Here is a 22,062-nt window from a genome sequence, read left to right on the forward strand (position 1 = left end):
AACAGCTCTCCAAAGAAGCCCCAGCTCCCACTGCACTCCATTTCAGTGAGCTGCTCTTGACAGCCCCGTCCCAGGTAGGGGAGTCAAAGAACAAGCTGGCCTAGAGCCTGCCCACGTTTCCTCCGCTCACTGCTTAGGCCCAGCCAACTGGCTCGGTCAGTGTCATTCTTACTTTCTCTGTGGTCTTTAGAAGAAAAATGGAGCCCTTCTAATTCTGAGAGGGCCAAAGAGGGAAAGGAAAGGAGAGGGAGGGGCAGAGTGGGATTCCTAAGGTCTTAATTTTTTTGGGAGAAGTTCAAAGGTATTGGAATATGGAAACTTTAGAAGGATGAAGAAACTGGCTAAGGTAAGATAATACCTTTATTACCACTGAGCCTTTACTCCTGGAAAATTATTTATAAATCTATGCAATAACTAGAGTTGTGTAATATTGCCTTGTATTTATATAGAATTTTATTCTTTGTGTACCTTCATGTATAACATGAACCCAGCACTTCTCTCATGTTTTTACATAGATCATTACCTTAATCCTTACAACACTGAAAGAGGGGTTTGCCCCATTTACCTGTGAGTGGTCATTTAAAGCAAGGCCACATAACAAGTGACAAATGTTCAAATCTAAGACCTAAATCCAGATTCTCTTTGTTCTGCCATGCTGTTTATCCAACCACCGGTAATCCCCACCCAGATCTGTGAAGAACCTGAGAAAGGGGTGTGTAGTCTGATTTTTAGGTAGGGAAGGTGACAGATTCCAGCGTGTGCCTTAGGCAGTGTGACCAGCAAGCAGCAAATCTAAGACTGGAATTTAAGTCTCCTGATTTCTGGGTCTGTCCACCACCACCCCTCTCAGCATGCAAGAGCATTTATCATAAATGCTGCACCCAGTAGTAAGCAGTTTGGTGCATACATTTATTGTCTCATTTCTGCAAGACTGAATGTTAACATGAGGCTTTGTTGTTTATAGGGCACTATACAGAAGGCATGTGCAAGAAAGCTTATTTCATATACAGAAGGCATATGCAAGAAAGCTTATTCATCTCTTTTTCTTCCTTCAACCATAGTCTCATCAAAGCACATGCAACTTCCTTTCCCAGTGCCACTCTAAGTCATATGGACACAAACACAAGAAATCAATAGGACTCAAAAGTAAGAATAAAAAATGCTCTCTGACCCTGAACGTGACTTTTGTGTTCCCCTGTCGGGGTGGAGAGACCCAGCGATAACACCACATGTCTCTGCTGACCATCCTAGCATGATCAGGAAGCTCAAAAGGAGGAGAGCAAGTGTGAAGTTTTTGGATAAATCTCTGACCTTGAAGATAGCATAAGAGGCCAATGGTGTACTTTCCTGGAAGATAACACCTAGAATTTATAAGCATTAAGACAGGTAAACTGTTTTAGCTTCAAATTGTATATTCATCCTCATAATTGAATACTCAGTTATGGATGATTCTAATTTCTGTCTTAAGATTTCCATTCATACGTATTTCAGAAAAGCCATCCAAGTGGTTGGGATATAACCACCCAAGTGGTTTGGGAATCGGTGACCAAACCTTGCAGTAAAGCAGTAGTTTCCCGCCTTGGCTACATGTCAGAATCACTTAGAGCTCTTTAAAAATTTTTCTGTTTTCCAGAGATTTTGAAATCTCTGGAGGGGATCCTTTGTGCAACCAAGGTAATGAGCCACTGCAGTCAAGTGAAGCCTGCAGACCAAGGTGTGTGTAATCCAATGCGGTGGGAGGTGGGGGTAGCAGATCTGGAGATGCAGTGTTCTAAGTGGTTTCAGCAAAACCATTGGCTGCCCTGGGGTCCTCCTATTAACCCTTGTTAAGATTCTGTGACCTAACTTAACTTAGTTTGTAATTTAAGTGAATGTATCAAATATTTATATGAGCAAACTAGGTTTTACATGTGTTTCTGTTTCTCATTTATCAAGATGACTTTTTATATTTCTGCTTGTATTTCATCTCCAGATCTGAGATTTCACAGACCTGCACCCAGGTTCAGGACCCCCAGTCCTGCACAAATCATGTGAACCTAGTGGATTGAATACTAGACAGATCAAATCCTTCCCCAACTAATAACTCTTCCTCCCAGTTCAATTCCAACCCTAAAATAAATCACCTCCCACTTTTTTTCTGTACAGTTTGATGGGGGAGGAGTGGCTATCCTCGTTGGCTGAGCTGGCTTCCGTTTGGGGTTTTCTCCCTTTTCCTTTGGCTGGTCTTGCTAGAAGTGGACGAGAGCTTTGAAGCCTCATTTTCTTTGTGTTAAGAGCTGTCAGACTTATAGTTGTCAAAGAGCCAGGCTTAGTGATGGGCATTAAGGGTGGAGCAGGGAAACCTGTCCTCATTCTTAAATAAGACCAACAGTGGAGCGAGGTGATGCGAAAGTGATAATGCGATTGGATGTACTTTGGGAGTGTAGGGGAGAGACTTCATCAACACATGCTTACGCAAACACAGTTGGCTGTGGATTTCTCCAGGCTCAGGAAGAAGTGTGCTTGGGCAAAGCTAATTCTTCCTCTGTGCTCTGGAGCCCACCTCTTCCTTGCCTAGGCAGGTGTCCTCCCACGTCCATCACTTCTCCACTTGCTCCATCCAGTGTGCGTAACCTTTTTGGGGTCACAGCCCCTTTGGGACTCTGATGGAGGTTGTGGATCCTCTTTTGGAGACATGCAGATGGCACATTCAGTTTTGTGCTCATTCCAGGGACATTTAGGCTCCCCAAGGCCAATCCATGGATCCTCTAGGGCAGTGATGGCGAACCTATGACACGCATGTCAGCACTGACACGCGTAGCCATTTCTGATGACACGTGGCCGCATGCCGAGGATGAAACATTTGCTGCTCCTGAGGATGAAACATTTGCGACTAGAGTCTTGGAGTTAGTTTTTTTCCTCAAAGTGACACACTACCCGAGTTATGCTCAGTTTTTTGGCGAAGTTTGACACACCAAGCTCAAAAGGTTGCCCCTCACTGCTCTAGGGCCTAAAGTCTCACCTGGGAATGCACATTCATCACCAGTGACACTTTAAAAAATGAAGGGAGACAAATTTTGCTTCTGGCTTCCTTCCCTTAGCAAATCGAGGCATGGTCCAGCACCCAGACTAGAACTCCAGGAGGCATTCCTGTGTATCATACAAAATTATTTATCATGCACTCTCTTTGTAGCAAACGTGGTCCTAGACCTTGGGTGCCAGAGCAAACAAGTTCTATCAAACCCTCTTCTCACATCTTTTGTGTGAAACTGTCTGGATCCCTTAACATGATTTACTAAGCTCTTCATAGTCTCTTTCTGACCTCCTCTCTACTTCCTGTGCACCTTTTACTGCAGCCTGGAGGCTTGTGCTAGCTGTGCTGTGTGCCTTTGCTCCCTGTCCTTGGTGCCTGTAGTACCTCAGCACTACTCCCCAGCCCTGCCTACTTAGCAGACTTAGGTTTCTTTTAAGGTTTGGTTCAAGTCCCATCTCTGGGAAACCTCTCATTGTCCTATGGTGAAGGGCATGTTTAGAAATATATTTAGAAATATAGAAGAGCATGACATGATATGTATCCAGAGTTTTACTTTATGCTTTGAAATAAAAAAAAATCTGTATTCAAAATTGTGTATAGTACAATTCTTATATAATGATACATATACTAGTAAAAAGCATATAGATAAATTACCTGAAAGAAATAGAAGAAAAGTTTTTAAGTGGTTAAGTGACTTGTTCACAGCCATACAGATAGTAAATTGCAGAGTTTAGGTTCAAATCCAGATACTGTGAAGAATTGAATTATGGGTGATTAAAAGCTTTTTTAAAAGTGATTTCCATATTTCCTATAAGGAGCAAGAATTTTATAATAAGGGAAAAAATGAGTTATTTATTATATTTGCATACTTCGTTTTTATTGTATTAGCTGTAAACATTATCTCAGTTCCCACTTTGTAAGATGTGGGATGCACCCTGTCCCTTTCTCCTTCCCTTTTCTACGTCTCTGCCTCTGACAATGTCAAGTCTGAAAGCTCTTGAATTCTGTTCTGGAACCATAGTCTTTTTTTTTATGCTTTATTGATTTGTTTTAAAAGTTGAAAATAAGCAGTATGAATTATATTATAACTGTGGACATGTTCTTCACTGCAGATTGAGTAGCTTACTCTGGTTATATTTCCATTTTGGAACAGCATTTTGTTTTTACTGAAGTTCTTAGTTGCCTTCTTCCCCACTTATATTGGTTGCTTTTAGCACATCAGTGTTTTTTCAACTTCTCCATCTCTGTTAAGTCCCCCTTTTTTCCTGTGTATTTGCCTTCTGATACCTGTAGCCTCCTACTCTTGTCTGTCCTTGTTGATCTTTCTGCCTTCAGTTCTGTTGATACACTGGGCTGTTTTGTCCTGAATTCCATCTCTTCTTTCTTTCCTTACTCCCTCACTTTACTGCAGTGCACCTCAAGTCACTTGTCAAGAAAGAGTATGAGGCAAAATTGTGGAATGCTTGTATATCTCAAACTATGCCCTCACCTTGATTGGGTAGTTTGACGGGCTCTGGAATTCTAGATTGAAAATTTTCCTCAGGAGTTGTGGATGTCTGATTCCAGTCTGAGTCTTACTTCCTTGATAATCAATAAGTAGTATTTGCATCATTGTGATCTGTTCCCTCTCTCCAAGGCTGGAAGCTTTTAAAGTCTCCACTTTATCCTTGGTGTACTCAATTCCCTAATGTTCTTGCTGGAATTTCTCAATTTAGTGACTCAGGTACTTCTACTCTTGGAAATTTTCTTCTTGTGTTATGTGGCAATTCCTCCTTTCCATATGTTTTTCCTATTTTTGCTCTTTCTGTAAATCCTGAATTCCCGTCAATCAAATGTTGGACCTTCTGGATTGAACCTTAACTACTTCCTCTGTTATTTCTATTTCTTTGTCTTTTGCCATTCTCTGGTAGAGTATCTTAATTATTTTTCAACCTTTCTAGTGAAGTTTTTTATTTTGGCAGTAATTAGTTTAGTTTTTAAGTCTTTTCTTGTTTGTTCCTTTAGTAGCATACTAACCTCATTTTAGAGATGCCTCTCAAATCTGAGTATTCTAATTAAGAGTTTTCTTAAAAGTCTCTTCTGTCACCTGAATTATCTCACCCCCTTCATGCCCTGCCTGAATCCTTTTTTCTCTCCTGATTTTATTCACTCTCATGGAGACTTTCCTCAAATACATTATGATTCTTAATGATGCACCTATGTGTATGTATGGAAAGCCCAGTTGAGACCTCTGAGTGGGAGTGGGATTGGCTCAGTAAGAGGCTTCCCTTTAAAATGACTGGTAGGGAGCAAGTTGTTTCCTGAAACCTCTACATGCCAGAATGAAGAGATCTTTTGTCTGGGCCTCTTACATTTCTTTAGCAAAAAATCCTCTGATGTTTTTGTCTGGAGATTGGATGCTGTTAGTGCTTCTCTAGGAGTGGGAGGGAAGGGAATCAAGGCTTAGTACAGACTTAGTTGTAGCCCCACTGTCCCTCCCACCCTTCATTGTACTTGGGGTTTCCAAGTCCGAAGTCTCTCTGGGGGTTGGCGGGGTAGATCAGTTACCTCCTTCAGTTGTATTGCCCTCAGCAAGTGTTCCAAGCTGGTATTCCCTCCACCCAGCTTTCTCAGTGATCACCTACCCATTTTCTATCTTCTAGAAATTTGCTTATCTTATCCCATCATCGTTATTCATACATTTTGAACCATTTTAACCCATTATCATTTTAGGGGAAGCTCAACCATTTTAAAAAGAAAGTTGCTATGCTTTGATACAGTAGTACCACTTTCAGAAAGCCATCCTGAAAGTGGATATTTTGACAATGATTTATATATTTGTCAATTATTATTTTACATTGAAAACAACCAAAGTGACCAGTAAGAGAAGAGTGGTTAAATTATTGTATGATGGAATATTATGCAACCACTAAAAATCATAATTTCAAGAACATTTAAATTATGCAAAAGTACAAAATTAAAAGAGACCCCAGTTTCTTAAAATTTTTATTTATTGAACTTAGAGAGAGGGAGAGAGAGAGCAAAACATCAATTTGTTGTTCCACTTATTTATGTATTCATTGGCTATTTCTTGTATGTGCCCTAACGGGGTTGAACCCGTAGCCTTGGTGTATTGGGACAACCCTCCAGCCAACTGAGCTTCTTGGCCAGGGCTGGGAACCCAGTTTTCTTAATTGTACATGCACAGAAAAGGTCTGAAGGAAAGAAGTACATTGGGTATTAACGGTGGTTACGTTTTCCTGTATTGTCTACATTTTTTACAATGAGCCTGAATCTTTTATGATCAGGAGAGGGGGAATTAATAAAAGGGGAAGGTCATGGCTTGTGCAGAGTGGTGAGATGTTCTGTGGGAGCAGCGGAGTGTGGAGGCTAGGCTGGTGAAGGAAATCCTGGAGATCACACAGACAGCTTTTGTCAGAGTCCAAAAGAGACCATGGGATTCTGACCCAGTCAGTTTCAGGGGGTCAGAGTAAGGACAGATGGAATGAGTAGGCCTTAGGGGCAAGAAGCAGAATTCCCAAGCCAGAAATCCAGGCCTCCACATCCTGGTGAGACGTGACCTGTGACAAATGGGGCCTTGCCCAGACCTGAGCGTCCCTGGCTTCCTTGGGCCTCAGTGAGGCCACCCTGTGTGTTCACAGTAGCCAACATAACTACGATGTTTGGAGAAGACTGGAGGGGGGCAACCCAACCCTAGCAAGCCAATAGGAAGGTTGTAACCACCCCATTAGTTGAAGGGTTCCTGTGTGCTAGGCACCATGCTAAATGCCATATGACTTTTATCTCATTCAACCCTCACCTCAGGAGGGAAGTTCTCTTATCCCAGTGGTCGGCAAACTCATTAGTCAACAGGAGAATGTGCCAGGGTATTCAGCATAGTGTTGTTATAATGGGAAAAGACAGGAAAGAAACTACATGTCCACCAACAGGACACTCGCTATATCAACAGTACAACGATTGAAATTTCTTTTGAGAGCCGAAAACCGACCTCTGCGCATGGGCCACGAAGTTTCAATCGCACTGTACGTGCGCGCCCTCACGTGGTATTTTGTGGAAGAGCCACACTCAAGGGGCCAAAGAGTCGCATGTGGCTCGCGAGACGCAGTTTGCCGACCACTGTCTGTTCCCATTTACAAAGCCAGGAGTCCAGTCAGGATTAGAACAACTCTGAAGCCAAAGCCTCTTTCTCCCAAGTTACTTCCTCTGTGTATCTCCAGGGACTCCTCTCCTTATCTAAAGCTGTGGTGCAAAAGCAAACAGTGAAGAGTAAGTCTCCCAGCCCAGAGTACCCAGAGATAACGTCAGTAAAAAAAATAAAAATAAAATTGATGATCCTTCCAGAGATAGTTCATGCATTTACAATATTCTGTATAACATCCCCCCTCCCCCTACACACAGGAGTTTATGATGCACATTGTCTATACCTTGCTTTTTCACATGTCTTGGAGATGGTTGTATAGTAGCCTATAAGATCTACCTCATTCTTTTTTCACTGCTGTGTGACCTTCCATTGTGTGGATGTGCTGTGATTCATGTAGCGAGTGTCCTGTTGGTGGACATGTAGTTTCTTTCCTGTCTTTTCCCATTATAACAACACTATGCTGAATACCCCCGCACACTCTCCTTTGGTATGTGTGCCACTTTGCAGGATAAATTGATAAAGGGTAAGGGCATTTGATATTCTAATAGAAATTGCAACTGTGGTTCCCAGTATGTGTATGAAAATGCCCATTTCCCTGAATCCTCTGTAAAACTATTGTTTTGTCTTCTGATCTGATAAATGTTTTGCGTTCATTTATGAGTGAAACTGGCTATCATGTCTTGTGCTTAAAAACCATGTATATTCTCTTTTTTAATTTGAATTGCTTGTTCATGTTCTTTAACAGTTTCTGTTGGGTTGTTCTGTTTAAGAATTGATTTGTACAAACTGTAGTAAAGAAATTACTCTTTTATCTGCCATATATGTTGCAAATATTTTCCCCAGTTTATAGTTAGTCCTTTTACCTTAATAAGCTATAAATATCTAAATGATATTTACAGTTTAGTGTCAAAGACTTTCTCTCTTCAAGACTATACAAGCTCCCATGGCATAACCCTTTGACTAGTCTGCTTTGAGATGGGTCCATTTGAAGTTCATTTTGGAGTAAGGACCTATTTGGGTCTTGGCCCCACCTCCGCCCCTTTTCTCCTTGGTTCAGTGGGAGGAACTCAGGTGGAGGATCACCAAGATGAAGACACCTCCCTAGAGCTGCCCAGCAACAGCCTGCAGCCAGGGCCCTGGCAGGTTCCCTAAGTCCATCTCCTCATTTGGTGAGCTAGGGGTGGGATGGGGTGGGGATTGGGATGGCAGGGGAGAGGGCAGCTGGTGGAGGAAGAGGGAAGATCCTGAGGGGCAAAGGTGTGCTGGAGGGTGTGGGGTTGGAGATGGGGAGGGAGGATGATGCTGTAGTCAAGCTTTGGGAGGGAAAACAAAGGAGAGGCTGTAGCCTGAGGTCAGTGAGGGGAAGGAGGAAGGTGCAACAAGGATGGGGAGTGATGGGATTTTTCGGGCTGAGGCCAGAGTCTGCAAGGGAAATAAAGGCAATGGGGAAGGGGAAGAGTGGAGACATGGCAGGGGGTGGCAGGCAAGGAAAGGAATCAGACAGGGTGTGTGTGTATGGAGCAGAAGGGGTTGAAAAGGAGGGGATCGGACCATGCTTGGGTGACTTCCAAGACCCTGAGACCCTCTGGTTCTGCCCAGCTGATTTATCTGGCATTGGGTGGGTGGGACATAAACCAGGCCAAGTTTCGGGACAAGGTTAGTCTCTCAGACCTCATGGTGGGGAAGAAGCATTCTAGCCTGGCCCTAACCCCTCACTCATCAACAGCCCAGGACAAATCCCTAACCCTTTTGAACATCAGTTCTCCCTTCTCCAGCTTCCACTCGGGTTTAAGGTTGGGATGAAGTGGATTTCAAATGTCTTTGTAACCATTAAAAGGCTGCCATATTTCTGCTGGAGGACAGGGTCGGAATGGGTAAAAGAAAATGAAGCCTTAGTTGATTGGAAAAACATTTTTACTTTTACAGTTGATCAGGGGGTAGTTTCTGTCAGATGTGGATGGAAGAATCTGTGAGCAGCCATTCCTTTTTGTCCCTTGGTGGTGGTGGGCCCTGAACTGGGCAGAGACTGGAGCCAGCAAAGGCCTCAGTCTAGCACAGCCCTTCCCCTGGAGCTGGGCTGAATCCCTGTCATCACTGCTGGGAGAGTTACATATTCACCCAAAACTTCCAGAGTAATAAGCAGAGGCCTTGGCTGGTGAGAGGATAGGAACAGGTCAGGTAGGGAAGATGTGAAGCCATAACTCGGGTCAACCAAGGTAGAATCTGTTTAGAATAGAGTCCCAAGGAGCCACTGTGCTGAAGGAGGAGCCAGATGGTTCTGTGACCCTGAGGCCAGAAGCAGCTGTGAGGGGATGTCTCAGGAGGTAAGAGTGGCAGCGTCTGGACCTGAGGCAGGAGCAGTTGGATGGTCCCTGAACCCAACAGCGGTGGGGGCTGGAGTGGCTGCCAGAGGCTGGAGTGGGATGGATGGTGAACAGTGTTTACTGTCCCTTCAGGAAACACTTCGGTGTGTGGGGGCCTAGATTGGGAAACTTGTCCATTATTCTAACTAAAAAGTGGGTCATTCAAGGTTCTTCGTCAGGGGCTTATAGCAGGTGGGATCTACTAGTCCCTTACAGAGACGGTCCATTCCGACTTCTACCCAGCACCCTTTCCAGCCCTAACGCCCCCGCTACAGTTTTCTGAGGGACGAGGAGGTCACTGTGTTCCGGGACAACGTAGTATTTAATGGGCTATCAGGACGTGGGTGGGTTTGGAGGGAAACCAGGTCCGAATTCCTGTCTTTAAGGCTCCTATTGAGATGCTCCTCCTGCTTCCTAGAGAAGCAGCCCAGAGACGCGCGAGGGGGAGGGGTGTCGCGGGGCCGCTGGTGACGCACTTCCTGCGGCGCCACTGCTCTTCCGGCCGAGGCACTGTTCCCTGCGCCCGGGGATTGCTGGCATCGCTGGGACCGCAGTAACCGCCCCGAGGGGCGCTCCGGGATCAGGGTGAGCGGGCGGGGCTCTAGGGAGGGGGGACAGCGAGGGGGAGGGGGGCCGGGGGGCGGGGGGCCGGAGGGTAATAGCGGAAGCCTGCGCCGGCCTCGTTCTCCGAGGATTTGTGCCTGCGCGTGCGGCCCCAACTCCCGGCGGCCTCAGCGCTGTTCTCATGGGGCCCCGGCCGCAGCCCGGAGGAGACGCTTGAGAAGATGGAGTGAATGAACGCATGATTGAGTGATAAATGATCGGAAACGAAACCCTGGGTCTGGGTACCACCAACTCCCTCCAATCAGTCCTGCAGCTCAGAAACTTTGTAGGGACCGTCGAATAGGAGACGGCAAATATTGCTAAACCTAGCGGTGGAGAGTGCCGAGACCTTGGTTATGTAATTCATGGGGATACAGAGGCTGTTCGTTGAACTCTAAAGTTAGACTGTCTAGCCCTGGCTGGTTTGGCTCAGTGGATAGGGCGTTGGCCTGCGGACTGAAGGGTCCCAGGTTCGATTCCGGTCAAGGGCACATGCCTGGGTTGCGGGCTCGATCCCAGTGTGGGGTGTCAGGAGGCAGCCGATCAGTGATTCTCTCTCATCACTGATGTTTCTGTCTCTCTCTCCCTCTCCCTTCCTCTCTGAAATCAATAACAATATATTAAAAAAAATAAAGTTACTGTCTAGCCTGTAATCCTTGCCTTCCTTTCTTTGCGAGGCTCAGTTGACAGATTGTATGTTACAGCACGTATACAAACGTCAGTGTCTTCCATCAAAATTTTACTATTTGTTGCATAATATTACGCAGAATTCAGGGGCGGGGCCACGGAATGAGTGACGTTGGAGCCTGCCAAATGAGAAGATACTTCCAGTCTAGTGTGTGTGAGTGCGTGCAGATTTTTGTGACACTTGTGCTAATTTATTTAACCTTCTCAACAACTTATTATCTGTAGTTTTGAAAGAGGAGATTGAAGTACAGAGAATAGATAACTTGCTAGTAAGTGACCGAAAGCTGCAGCAGAGATAGATCCATTGTACAACTGCAGCCTTGGTGAATGTTACTTTGGCCAACTGACAAATTCAAGAAGGGCTTCAGAGAAGAGTACATGTAAGTGTTCTCTTATTGAACAAATTGTGGTTTCAAATTCTTGAAAAAAGCCACCTGGCTTGCCCAGAACACTTCAGCTAATTATTGAGGGGATGAAGAGGTGGCAATGGGGAGAAAGCTTACAAGGTAGAGGGTAAAGCCCACTCCCAATTACTTTATTCCCCCACATTTAATATTGCTAATATCAGAATGAGCCTTCCCATCTGTATTTTTTTTTTACCATCTGTACTTATACCATAGTTTAGTTGGTAGTGATTTTTCATTTTCTTAGTAACAGTCAGAGATGCCTTAGACTCAGTGACATGATACTGACTTGGATTCTCTGTGCCTGCAGCAGTAAAGGCAGAGCACACATTCAAAAGTCGTGAAGTCAAGATATCACTCCATGAACGCCAGCAGAGTCCTCTCCAGTATTGCCTCTAAGAGTCCTGGTGTGTTTCCATAGTCATGTAGATTCCCAATTACTTTTACCAGGATGAAACTATTTAAAGCTTCTTTCCTTTTACCTTTCAGTATAATACCCATCTAACCCCAAGTCTGGATTCAAACAGAGCCTTTTAGCATCTTAAAATCACAAACACTCAGATTATTCCACACTAGGCATTTGTGGAAACACCTGTACATTACTTTCTCGGGAATTTACCCACCAGGGAGTAAGTAATCTGTGGTCCATGCTTTTGTAAAAACAAACAAACAAATAAATTGTTTTTTAAATCCTCACCAGAGAGAGACATGGATTGGTTGCCTCCCGTAACTGGGGCTGAGGATCAAACCTGCAGCCAAGATACGTACCCTTGATGGTGCACAGGCCAACGCTCTAGCCACTGAGTCACACCGGCCAGGAATAAAAATGATTTATTAAAACAGCTAAGTTCATTTGTTTACATATTTCTAGTTCAGTTTCAGACTGTAAAGGCAAAGTTGAATGGTGACAGAGAGAGACCATATAACCTGTTTAGCACAGGAAGACTGAAATATGTACTTTATAGCCCTTTACAGAAAAAGTTGGCAGTTTGACAGAAACAAACTGCTGACAGCTATGATGATTCACAGTTGGAAGGGAGTATTATCTTCAAGGTGTCTTCTCCTTAGGCCTTAGGATCAAACATAATAACTCTTAACTCCTGTTGAGTGTTTACATTGTGGCAGATCGCCATAAATGTTTTACATTAAGTCATTTAGTCTAGGATTTACAGAATGTTAGACCTAGAAGGACTCATGTATATTATCTAATTTGTCACTTTTTTCAGTTAATAGCCTATCGTGTAGGACCAGTTACATTGGCTATGACAGAGCAAAGTTTCCTGACTCCTAATCCAAACTACTTTAATCTTACTCTGAATGGGAGGCCAATACCATATCCATTGGATCTACCTTTTGTTTTTGTTTTATGGTGAGATCTGTCATTTTCAAAAGAATGATTTCTCTGACTATAAAAGTAATGCATGTTTATTTTAGGGAAAGTGAAATATAGAAGAGAGTTTAAAGGACAAAGTAAAGTAGCCTATTAAATGTCCTAGAGATCAGTGTGTGATCATTTGGCGGGTTTTCTTCTGTCCTTTGTGTATGTGTTTTGTAAATGTTTGTGTATTAATAATAGTTTCTGTTTATTGAATGCTTACTAATGTTGGTATATGTGTGCATATTTTTTGTTTTACTGTTTGTATCCTATTCTAATATATTGTATTTTCTAATGAATAGCCTTTGAATGATTTTTAATAGTTTGAAAATATGTCATTTATATGACTTGTTTTTTGCCTGTTTTTTTTTTTTTTTACAATTATAGTAAGAGGATGATCGTTGTACATAAATCTTTGTGCTCCTCTCTATTACTTTTCTTCTCATTAGAAGAGTTGTTTATTCTTGTAGGAATACTTTCAAGTATTGCAAAAATATAGGCCTTAAAGCAAAATTTTACCATAATCTTATACCTCAGAGATGATCATGGTTAACAGTGATACATATTGTTAGAGACTTAAGTTAGTTTTTAAAAAATAAGGCAATATGTAGATAATAGAAGGAATTTGGGAACTAGAGGGAGAAATCATTCATAATTCACTATATCACTATAGTGATTGAAGATTAATTTTCCTTCTTGGTCTTAGTCATATGTATATTTTAACATATAGGATGTTATGTTGTACTTGAAATTTTAACATCCTGCATTTTTCCATAAGTATTTTTCCAATTGGTCACATATTTTTATTTTAATCTCAATGTCTATATATTTTCTACCAAGTGGAAGTACTATAATTTGCTAAGCCTCAGTGTCTCATCAATAGAAAATTGTGTCTCCTACAACATTGCAGGGCTTTTTTCTTTTCTTTTCTTCTTTTTAGCAGTTAATGAAAGGATTCAGTTATTTTCCTCTCTGGAAAGTTACTTCTGTATGAGAATGTTCCAATAGTGGAATTAGTGGTTCAAACAATATAGGCATTTTTATTACATATACCCATGACTTTTAGCATCTTCTGAGATACACTGCAGGTGTTGTATACACATAATGAGTATTCTCATCTTAGTTCATATACCCACAAAATGGTGATCAATGTGTCACAACTGCAAATGAATCTACAACTTTAAGATCTGATACATATTGCCAAATTACCTATAGGAAGATGGTACCAGTTTACATTCCCACCAGGTGATGTGTGAGAAACTTCCTTTCCCTGCACCTTTACTAGACTTAAGTTTTAGCATTAAAAACATTTCAATTTAGCCCTGGCTGATTTGGCTCAGTGGATAGAGCGTCGGCCTGCAGACTCAAAGTTCCCAGGTTAGATTCTGGTCAAGGGCACATGCCTGGGCTGTAGGCTCCATCCCCAGTGGGGGACGTGCAGGAGGCAGCCAATCAATGATTCTCCCTCATCATTGATGTTTCTATCTCCCTCTTCCTTCCTCTCTGAAATCAATAAGAATATATTTTAAAAAAACACATTTCATTTTAAAATAAAAATTGATTCTTTAACCTTGCTGGTTTGGCTCAGTGGATAGAGCGTTATCCCATAGACTGAAGAAGGGTCTCAGGTTCGATTTTTGCTGATGCAGTCACATTGCTTACCTGACAAGTTTTGTGTGAGTCATTAGATAGTCTCCCTAGGCAACATCTCTTTCTCATTTTTGTTTACTGGGACAGTGATATCCCATCTCCACCTGTTTCCCCTGTGAGCAGGGCTGCCAGTTTTCTAACCTTGAAGTGTTTTATAATTAAAGCAAGGAAAAGATTTGTGGATGTTGAATATGCAAGGAGCTGAAGAGAGAGAGATTGGAAGAGAGATTTGTCCAGGTGAGTTAGCAAGGTACAAGCAGTGGGAGAAGCAGCAAGGCTTTGGAAATTTTACAAGAGAAACTGAATGAAGCTCAGGCGATAAAACGACCATCTCTTTATGGTTGTTGGGGATAGAAGTGGAGACAGCTTTTCCCCTGTACTAATTTTATCTCTTTCATTTCTAGGATTTGCCATTTTACATTCTCCTGCTATCCTCCATTCTTTAAATATAAAACATTAAAAATAAATAAATAAATAACATCCGTGTTTCCTGTTTTGCCCTAATCATTAGCTTGTTGTTGTTTGTTATTTTCCCCTTAACTCCATTGTCTCTGCTTCTCTCACTCTCTGGGTGTCTGTAGCTGCCCTTTCCATGGAATTCCAAATTAATGTTGATCACTTTATCCTGATATAAATCTCTTCTACCACTTGCAACTTTGAATTACTTGTCCCACTTGCTTTTTACTGAGATCTGCAAAGTTAAGTCTCAGAACTTCAAGGGCCTTCACTTTGCCATATATAAGAGAGATTGATTCTGATGGTTTCTTTCAGGTTGGGTGAACAAGTATGCTCCAGAGCAGGAAGTCTCTGAAATTGAGTCACCAGGGACAGTAGGAAACAGACTCCAAGAGGATGAATCCCGGGATTCTACATTTGAAGAAAAATATGCATGTGAGAGCATGAAGGAAAATTCTCCTGAAGAGGTGTCCAGGTCATGCTTTTTCCAGGAAGGAGGTTTTGGGGGAATAACTTGCATCCGAAAGGAAGCACTTCCTAAAATGATGAGCCAAGAATATAATTTTGAGAAGAGGTTGCTTTTGACCTCAAGCCTTGTTACTCATCTCAGGGTTTCTACAGAAGAAAGTCTACATCAGTGGGAGACAAGTAGCATACACACCAATGACATTTCAAACCAAAGTAAATGCTCAATCCTCTCCACTCAGAAAAAATCTTGGAAATGTAACGAGTGTGGAATAACATTTACTCAGAGCTCATCCCTTACTCAACATCAGAGAACGCATACTGGAGAGAGACCCTATGTATGTGAGGATTGTGGGAAAGCCTTTAGTTGTAGTTCATTCCTTGTCCAGCATCAAAGAATTCACAATGGAGTGAAACCATACAGATGTGAGCAATGTGGGAAAACATTTCGTTGTCGATCATTTCTTACTCAGCATCAAAGAATCCACACTGGAGAGAAACCTTATAAATGTAATGAATGTGGGAATTCCTTCCGCAATCAATCACATCTCACTGAACATCAGAGAATTCACACTGGAGAGAAACCTTATAAATGTAATAGGTGTGGGAAGGCATTCAATCAGAACACACACCTCATTCATCATCAGAGAATCCACACTGGTGAGAAACCTTACTCATGCAATGAATGTGGCTCTTCTTTTCGTAAACACTCAAATCTTACACAACATCAGAGAATTCACACGGGGGAAAAACCCCACAAATGTGATGAATGTGGGAAAACTTTTCAAACAAAGGCAAACCTTTCTCAGCATCAGAGAATTCATACTGGAGAGAAACCTTATAAATGTAAGGAATGTGGAAAAGCTTTTTGTCAGAGTCCATCCCTTATTAAACACCTGCGAATTCATACTGGAGAGAAACCTTATAAATGTAAAGAATGTGGCAAAGCTTTTACTCAGAGTACTCCACTCACTAAACATCAGAGAATTCACACAGGGGAAAGACCCTACAAATGCAGTGAATGTGGTAAAGCTTTCATTCAGAGCATTTGTCTTATTCGGCATCAGAGAAGTCACACTGGAGAAAAACCTTATAAATGCAAGGAATGTGGGAAAGGGTTCAATCAGAATACCTGCCTCACACAGCATATGAGAATTCACACTGGAGAGAAGCCCTATAAATGTAAAGAATGTGGGAAAGCCTTTGCTCATAGCTCATCTCTTACTGAACATCATAGAACTCACACTGGTGAGAAGCTCTTTAAATGTAGTGAGTGTGAGAAAACCTTCCGCAAGTATGCACACCTTAGTGAACATTACAGGATTCACACTGGTGAGAAGCCTTATGAATGCATTAAATGTGGAAAATTCTTCAGACATAGTTCAGTGCTTTTCAGACATCAGAAACTTCACAGTGGTGAATGAACCTCGCATTAGGTAATGGCAGTTTCTCAAGAAATAGTGGCTAGGAATCTGGCTGAGGAGTGGGGGCAGGTTTAGTTCCTGGAAGGAAGGATGAAGTAGTCTTAAATACTGCCCTCATAAGAATATTTCCAGAAATATATGTGGGGGCTTGGAGAATGCAGGCCTATTCCAGGTGTGCATGTGGGAGTATAGGGTAGAAAGGAAGTTCCTGCTTTTGAGGTAAATCCTTGCTGCTTGCCATTCCTCTCATCTCATACCTTGAGGTGCCATTTGTTAAGTTAGTGTTTGTCTTTCCCTTACTACACTCACCTATCTTCCCAAATTGTCGTGTATATTCACTCACCAGTTGGTTTAGATGCTTTTCCAAAACCTGTCATTTTGAAAGTGGCAGCATTTTGTTGTAGTGCTAAGTAGCCTCCAGATTTCTGAGGCAGCTGTAACCATGTTACTGTGGGGGAAGCTGCTCAACCTGTGGAAATGGTCCCATAAAGGGGAGACAGAAACAAGTGAAAGATGATCCATATTCATTTACCAATTAAGGAGATATGCCCCAAGAACTGGGGTGATCTCAACATATATGTTGGTAAAGAAGGCTTTTATCAGAATGATGATCTTTCCTGAAATAGGTCAAGAGAAACTTTTCTTGAGTGATGTCAGTTCCGGGAAGGGAGTCATATTTGCTGAGAAGGCCATGGGGAGGAAGGCCCAACCTCTGTCCCAGAGGAACTGGCTTATCCAGGATGGAAATGGCCTGTGCTTGGCTGGTGATCATAAGAAGCCACAGAGCAGGAAAGCTGCCTGTGCCTGAGCAAGCCGTCAGTGTACCACTGCCTTAGACAGAGGTGTACACCTTTCCCTTGAGCTTATAAATTTGGCTGGGTTACTGGTTCACAGGGAATTGGGGAGAGGAACCCACTAAGATTAACAGTGTCCAAACCAAGTGGGACTCGGTTTGTTTGCCTTTAAGAAGGAGAAAGCGTTAGCAAACAAGGAAGACAGCTTTTTAGATTGGCTGGAATTGCAGGATGTTGCACCAGAGTGTTGGTCACTAGTTGAGAGGGCTAGGTTTCATGTCATTATGCCACTGGTGGTGTAATACAGATTTGTTAGATCTCAGGTGTTTCTAATTTTATTGGGCATATCTTGTCCTGGATAGGAGTATCTAGGGAAATATTTTTCATGAGCTACATTGGGAAAGTCTAGAGAGGACGACGACCTCTTTTTCAAATTCCTGAAAATAAAAATATCACAGGTTACCACTGGCTGATGGTATTTTATTCTGAGAGGTAGAGCATGTTTTTCTCATTCCTCAGTCCCTTTCAGGTTGTTTATTAATTAAATTTATTGGGGTGAGATTGGTTAACATGAACATACAGGTTTCAGGTTTGGGTTTCTTTGTTACAAGATCTGTATATTGCACCATGTATTCACTACCCAAAGTCAAATCTGTTGTCACCACATATTCGGACCCCTTTTCCCCAACCCCCTTTTCATGTTCTTAACTGCTACTCAGAAATTCAGCTCTGGAAGAAGAAGTGAGGATGGCCTTTGACAGGAAATCATTTCTATAATCTATAGCTTAATGCTGTTTCTAAAATATGGCTATTAAAAACAATGAAAGTAAGTTGATTCTGAAATGGTTGATTATCTGGAACTCAGCATTGACTTTTTTCAGGAACAACTGCCTTGTAAGCATTGGTTTGAGCCATTAATTACCATTAATGGGAAAGTGGAAGAGATATGACATACACTTCTCTCTAGCTGTGAAGATATGTTCTCAAAACCTGGCACAGGGCAATTTTTTATAATTGAATAAATTAATATGGGCAAAATAACCCTATGCTCATAAAAATATGTATAGTTGATAGAAGGCAAATGTCATATTTATACTTTGCAAATGAAAACTAACACTAGAATTCATTGCTGGCACATAGTAAATGTTCAGTAAGTATTAGTATTTTGTTAGATTGATGTTTTTGTTTTTTTTTTAAATATTTCTGTTGATTTTATAGAGGGAGGGAGAGAGAAACATCAATGATGAGAGAATCATTGATCGGCTGCCTCCTGCATGCCCCCTACTGGGGATTGAGCCTGCAACCCCAGGATATGCCCTTGACTGGAATCAAACCCGGGACCCCTCACACCACAGGCCAATGCTCTATCCGATGAGCCAAACCAGCTAGGGCAGTTTAATGTATTTTAATTAATCTTTGCCCATCAGAAACTTTAGGAAATTCTTGATTATATAGGTATTTAGCATAATATTTATACAGTCCTATTTTGGAGTCCTGAGTGGAGATTAGAGAGGATAAGGAGAGTTTTCTTGAGGAAGAAATGGTAAAACAAGGTTTAAATATGTCTTAACCCTTTGCACTCGGATGTCAAGTGTGACTCGACACGGTTAGCAGTAGAATAAAGAAATCGAAAAAAGCAAGCAAGTGCAAAGGGTTAAATTCTTTTAGAAGCACTTTCTAAAATGGAATGGGCACAACTCTTGTTTTTAATCCTCAGGATTAGAGAGGATTCCATTTTCACTTCCTGGGGGAAAAGGAAAGAAACTCACCAGCTTTCTACTACCCATATTCCATATTCTTATACTTACAAATATTTGTTCCTAGTTTTCTCTCAGTTGCCAGCCCACTATGTTCACATTCACTCCAGATTGGCCCCAAACCTAGGAATTGCCGTCTTCCTCAATCTTTCCTCTCCCCGATCCTTCAGATCCAATCAACCACTGTATTCTATTGATATTATCTCCTAAATCTGGAAGTCTGTAAATGCAATGAATGTGGCAAAGCCTTTTGTCAGAGCCCATCCCTTATTAAACACCTGTGAGTTCATACCGGAGAGAAACCATATAAATGTAAGGAATGTGGTAAAGCCTTCAGTCAGAGCATATACCTTACTCATCATCAGTGAAGTCATTCTGGAAATAAACCTTGTAAGTTTAATGAATGTGGGAAAACCTTTAATCAAAATGCATGCCTTAAGCGACATCAGATAATTCGTTCAGGAGAGAAGCCCCACACTTGTAATAAATGTGGTAAAGCCTTTACTCAGAACTCTTCCCTTGTTGAACATGAAGGAAACTATTAGTGAGTGTGAAAAACCTTTCCGCAAGTAAGCACACCTTGGTGAACATTACAGAATTCATATTGGAGAAAGGCCTTATGAATGCATTGAAGGTGAGAAATCCTTGAGGCATAGTTCAGCACTTGTTTGACATCAGAAGCTTCATACTGGAGAATAAAACTTGGATATAACCAGTGTGGGAAGACTTGTGTGAAAACTCCATTTTTCCCTAAATTCTCATGAGCTAGGATGAATGTATGTTGAGCAAGAGGCAGTGTCTTAAAAGTTACAAAAATAGACTCAGTACCAGATAGCCTTCAGTTTGATGCCTTCTCTGCCACTTTCTGCTTGTACCAGTATGACCTTATCCTCTCTGAGCCTCAGTTTTCCCCACCCGTCTACTCAAAGAATGATGAAGATACTTGCTAGGGTTGTCTTGAGAATAAAATGGCCTGTATATAATAAGAAACTGCCATTAATTGGTTTTTAGTTATAGATGTTCCAAAAGTTTATAAATGTGGCTATTAAAAACAACCAAAGTTAATCATTATTAGTTTTTTTTGTAGTTCTCGGTGTATTTTTTCTTATGAACATTCCCGACATTCCTGTGCCATTGCCACATCCTAGGATTTTGGCCTCTTCAGTAGTGAACACGAGTTGCCCCTGATGAGCCCCATCCTTGAAAGCCCTGGAAAGATCTTGGCCTTTGGAAGTGATGTGCCCTTCTCAGTGCATCAGATCAGGTCATGATGCTACTGTGACTGATTACTGGTAATGGCTCCTTTGATCATTCAGATAAGGTGGGAGCTCTCTGGTTTCTCCTCCTAAGTTTCCTTTTGTAATTAGTAAGCATATTGAGGAGAGATGCTTTGAAACTGTAAATATTCTGCTTTTCAATATTTTTGGCCACTAATTTTGACCTTTGATCAATCTATCCAATCTCATATATATTAGTTTCCTATGGCTGTTGTAAAAATTATCACAAGCTTGGTGGCTTAGAACAGAAATGCAGCCCTGACTGGTTTGGCTCAGCGGATAGAGCATCGGCCTGCAGACTGAAGGGTCCCAGGTTCAATTCCAGTCAAGGGTGTGTGCCTTGGTTGCGGGCTCATCCCCAGTGGGAGGTGTGCAGGAGGCAGCCGATCGATGTTTCTTTCTCATCGATGTTTCTAACTCTATCCTCTGTTCCTCTCTGTAAAAAATCAATTAAAAAGAACAGAAATGCATTTTGAGGTCTTAGAAGCCAGAAATTTGAAATCAGCTCCTGTAGGTGAAATCAAGGTGTTGGTAGGGTTGTACTCCCTCTGAAGACTTTGGGACAGTGATGGCGAAACTCTGACACGCGTGTCAGTGCCATTTCTGATGACACGCGGCCGCTGAGGCAGCCGCATGCCGAGGATGAAACATTTATGTTATTTAAACTATAAATATCGCGAAATAATGTTTTTTCCTCAAAGGGACACACTACCCGAGTTATGCTCAGTTTTTTGGCGAAGTTTGAAACACCAAGCTCAAAAGGTTGCCCATCACTGCTTTAGGAGAATCTGTCCCTTCTTCCAGCTTCCTGTGATTGCTGGCATTCTTTGGCTTGTGGCTACATCATTCCAGTCTCTGCCTCTGTCTTCACATTGCCTTAGCTAATCTCCCTCTACCTGATGGCTTTTAGATAATCCAATCTTGAGAGACTTAATCACATAGAAGATAATATTTACAGGTTCCAGGGAGTAGGACCTATCTCTGTGGAGGCTGCCATCCAGCCCACTGCAACTTATTACTGTGGAATTGGCCAAATGGTGATTTTTTTATTTGCATCATTCCTTCTTTTCCTCACTTATTTAATAGTTTATTTATAGCCATAAGAATTTTTATTCTGAGTTGCAATCTACTATCATTTATTTTCTCTTTTAGATAGTTCCAGATCTGGCCATTGGTGATTAATGTCCTACCAGAAAGACCTATCCCTTCTCCTCCACTTATGTCTTTTTGACACGTGCCCAATATTCTTTGAGCACCATCTTACTTTAAAAAATATATATATATATTTATTGATTTCAGAGAGGAAGGGAGAATGAGAGAAACATCAATGAGAGAGAATCATTAATCAGCTGTCTCCTGCACGCCCCCTACTGGGAATCGAGCCCGAAACCTGGGCATGTGCCCTTGGTCAGAATCGAACCCAGGACCCTTCAGTCTACAGGCTGACGCTCTATCTACTGAGCCAAACCGGCTAGGGCACTATCTTACTTTTGGGCACAAGATAATTCTAGGCTTCTCTTCGATCTCTGTCTCCACTCTGGAATCACATTATTGGCCTACTTGTCTAGCTCTAGTCAGAAGACCCATTCATGAGGAGCAATGGGGACAGGTCACAAGATTAGGCTCTCTTCTCTGGCCCCAAACTCCCCTTTT

The 22,062-nt window shown here is 42.0% G+C and overlaps 1 protein-coding gene and 1 long non-coding RNA gene across 4 annotated transcripts; both read left to right on the forward strand.

The window, feature by feature from the left end:
• The first annotated feature begins 546 nt into the window (after nucleotides 1-546).
• Nucleotides 547-3,594, forward strand: LOC129152127 (uncharacterized). Its single transcript, XR_008558845.1, has 4 exons — nucleotides 547-1,146; nucleotides 1,252-1,386; nucleotides 1,634-1,714; nucleotides 1,973-3,594. It is a non-coding gene; the product is annotated as an uncharacterized LOC129152127 (long non-coding RNA).
• Nucleotides 3,595-10,030: 6,436 nt separating this feature from the next.
• On the forward strand, nucleotides 10,031-18,108 carry ZNF502 (zinc finger protein 502). 3 transcript variants are annotated; one of them, XM_028134652.2, is made up of 2 exons: nucleotides 10,031-10,102; nucleotides 15,008-18,108. In XM_028134652.2, the coding sequence occupies exon 2, from the start codon at nucleotides 15,136-15,138 to the stop codon at nucleotides 16,579-16,581; it is 1,446 nt and encodes a 481-aa protein (XP_027990453.2). In that variant the 5' UTR covers nucleotides 10,031-10,102; nucleotides 15,008-15,135; the 3' UTR covers nucleotides 16,582-18,108. The 3 variants fall into 3 exon arrangements, 2 of the variants coding, with proteins under 2 accessions (XP_027990453.2, XP_054585470.1); XR_008558844.1 differs by lacking the exons at nucleotides 10,031-10,102; nucleotides 15,008-18,108 and adding exons at nucleotides 14,396-14,473; nucleotides 14,641-14,662; XM_054729495.1 differs by lacking the exon at nucleotides 10,031-10,102 and adding an exon at nucleotides 14,419-14,473.
• Nucleotides 18,109-22,062: the final 3,954 nt, after the last annotated feature.

Source organism: Eptesicus fuscus, chromosome 18 (assembly GCF_027574615.1).
Source record: "Eptesicus fuscus isolate TK198812 chromosome 18, DD_ASM_mEF_20220401, whole genome shotgun sequence".
In the NCBI taxonomy this organism is placed as follows: domain Eukaryota; kingdom Metazoa; phylum Chordata; class Mammalia; order Chiroptera; family Vespertilionidae; genus Eptesicus; species Eptesicus fuscus.

What these genes read in the sequence shown, in the direction of transcription:
- ZNF502 (XM_054729495.1), top strand. Translation starts at nt 14,419, where the DNA reads ATGTTGAATATGCAAGGAGCTGAAGAGAGAGAGATTGGAAGAGAGATT. An exon ending in TGGAAGAGAGATTTGTCCAG is followed by an intron (nt 14,474 to 15,007) that starts GTGAGTTAGCAA and finishes GGTTTCTTTCAG; the next exon opens with GTTGGGTGAACAAGTATGCT.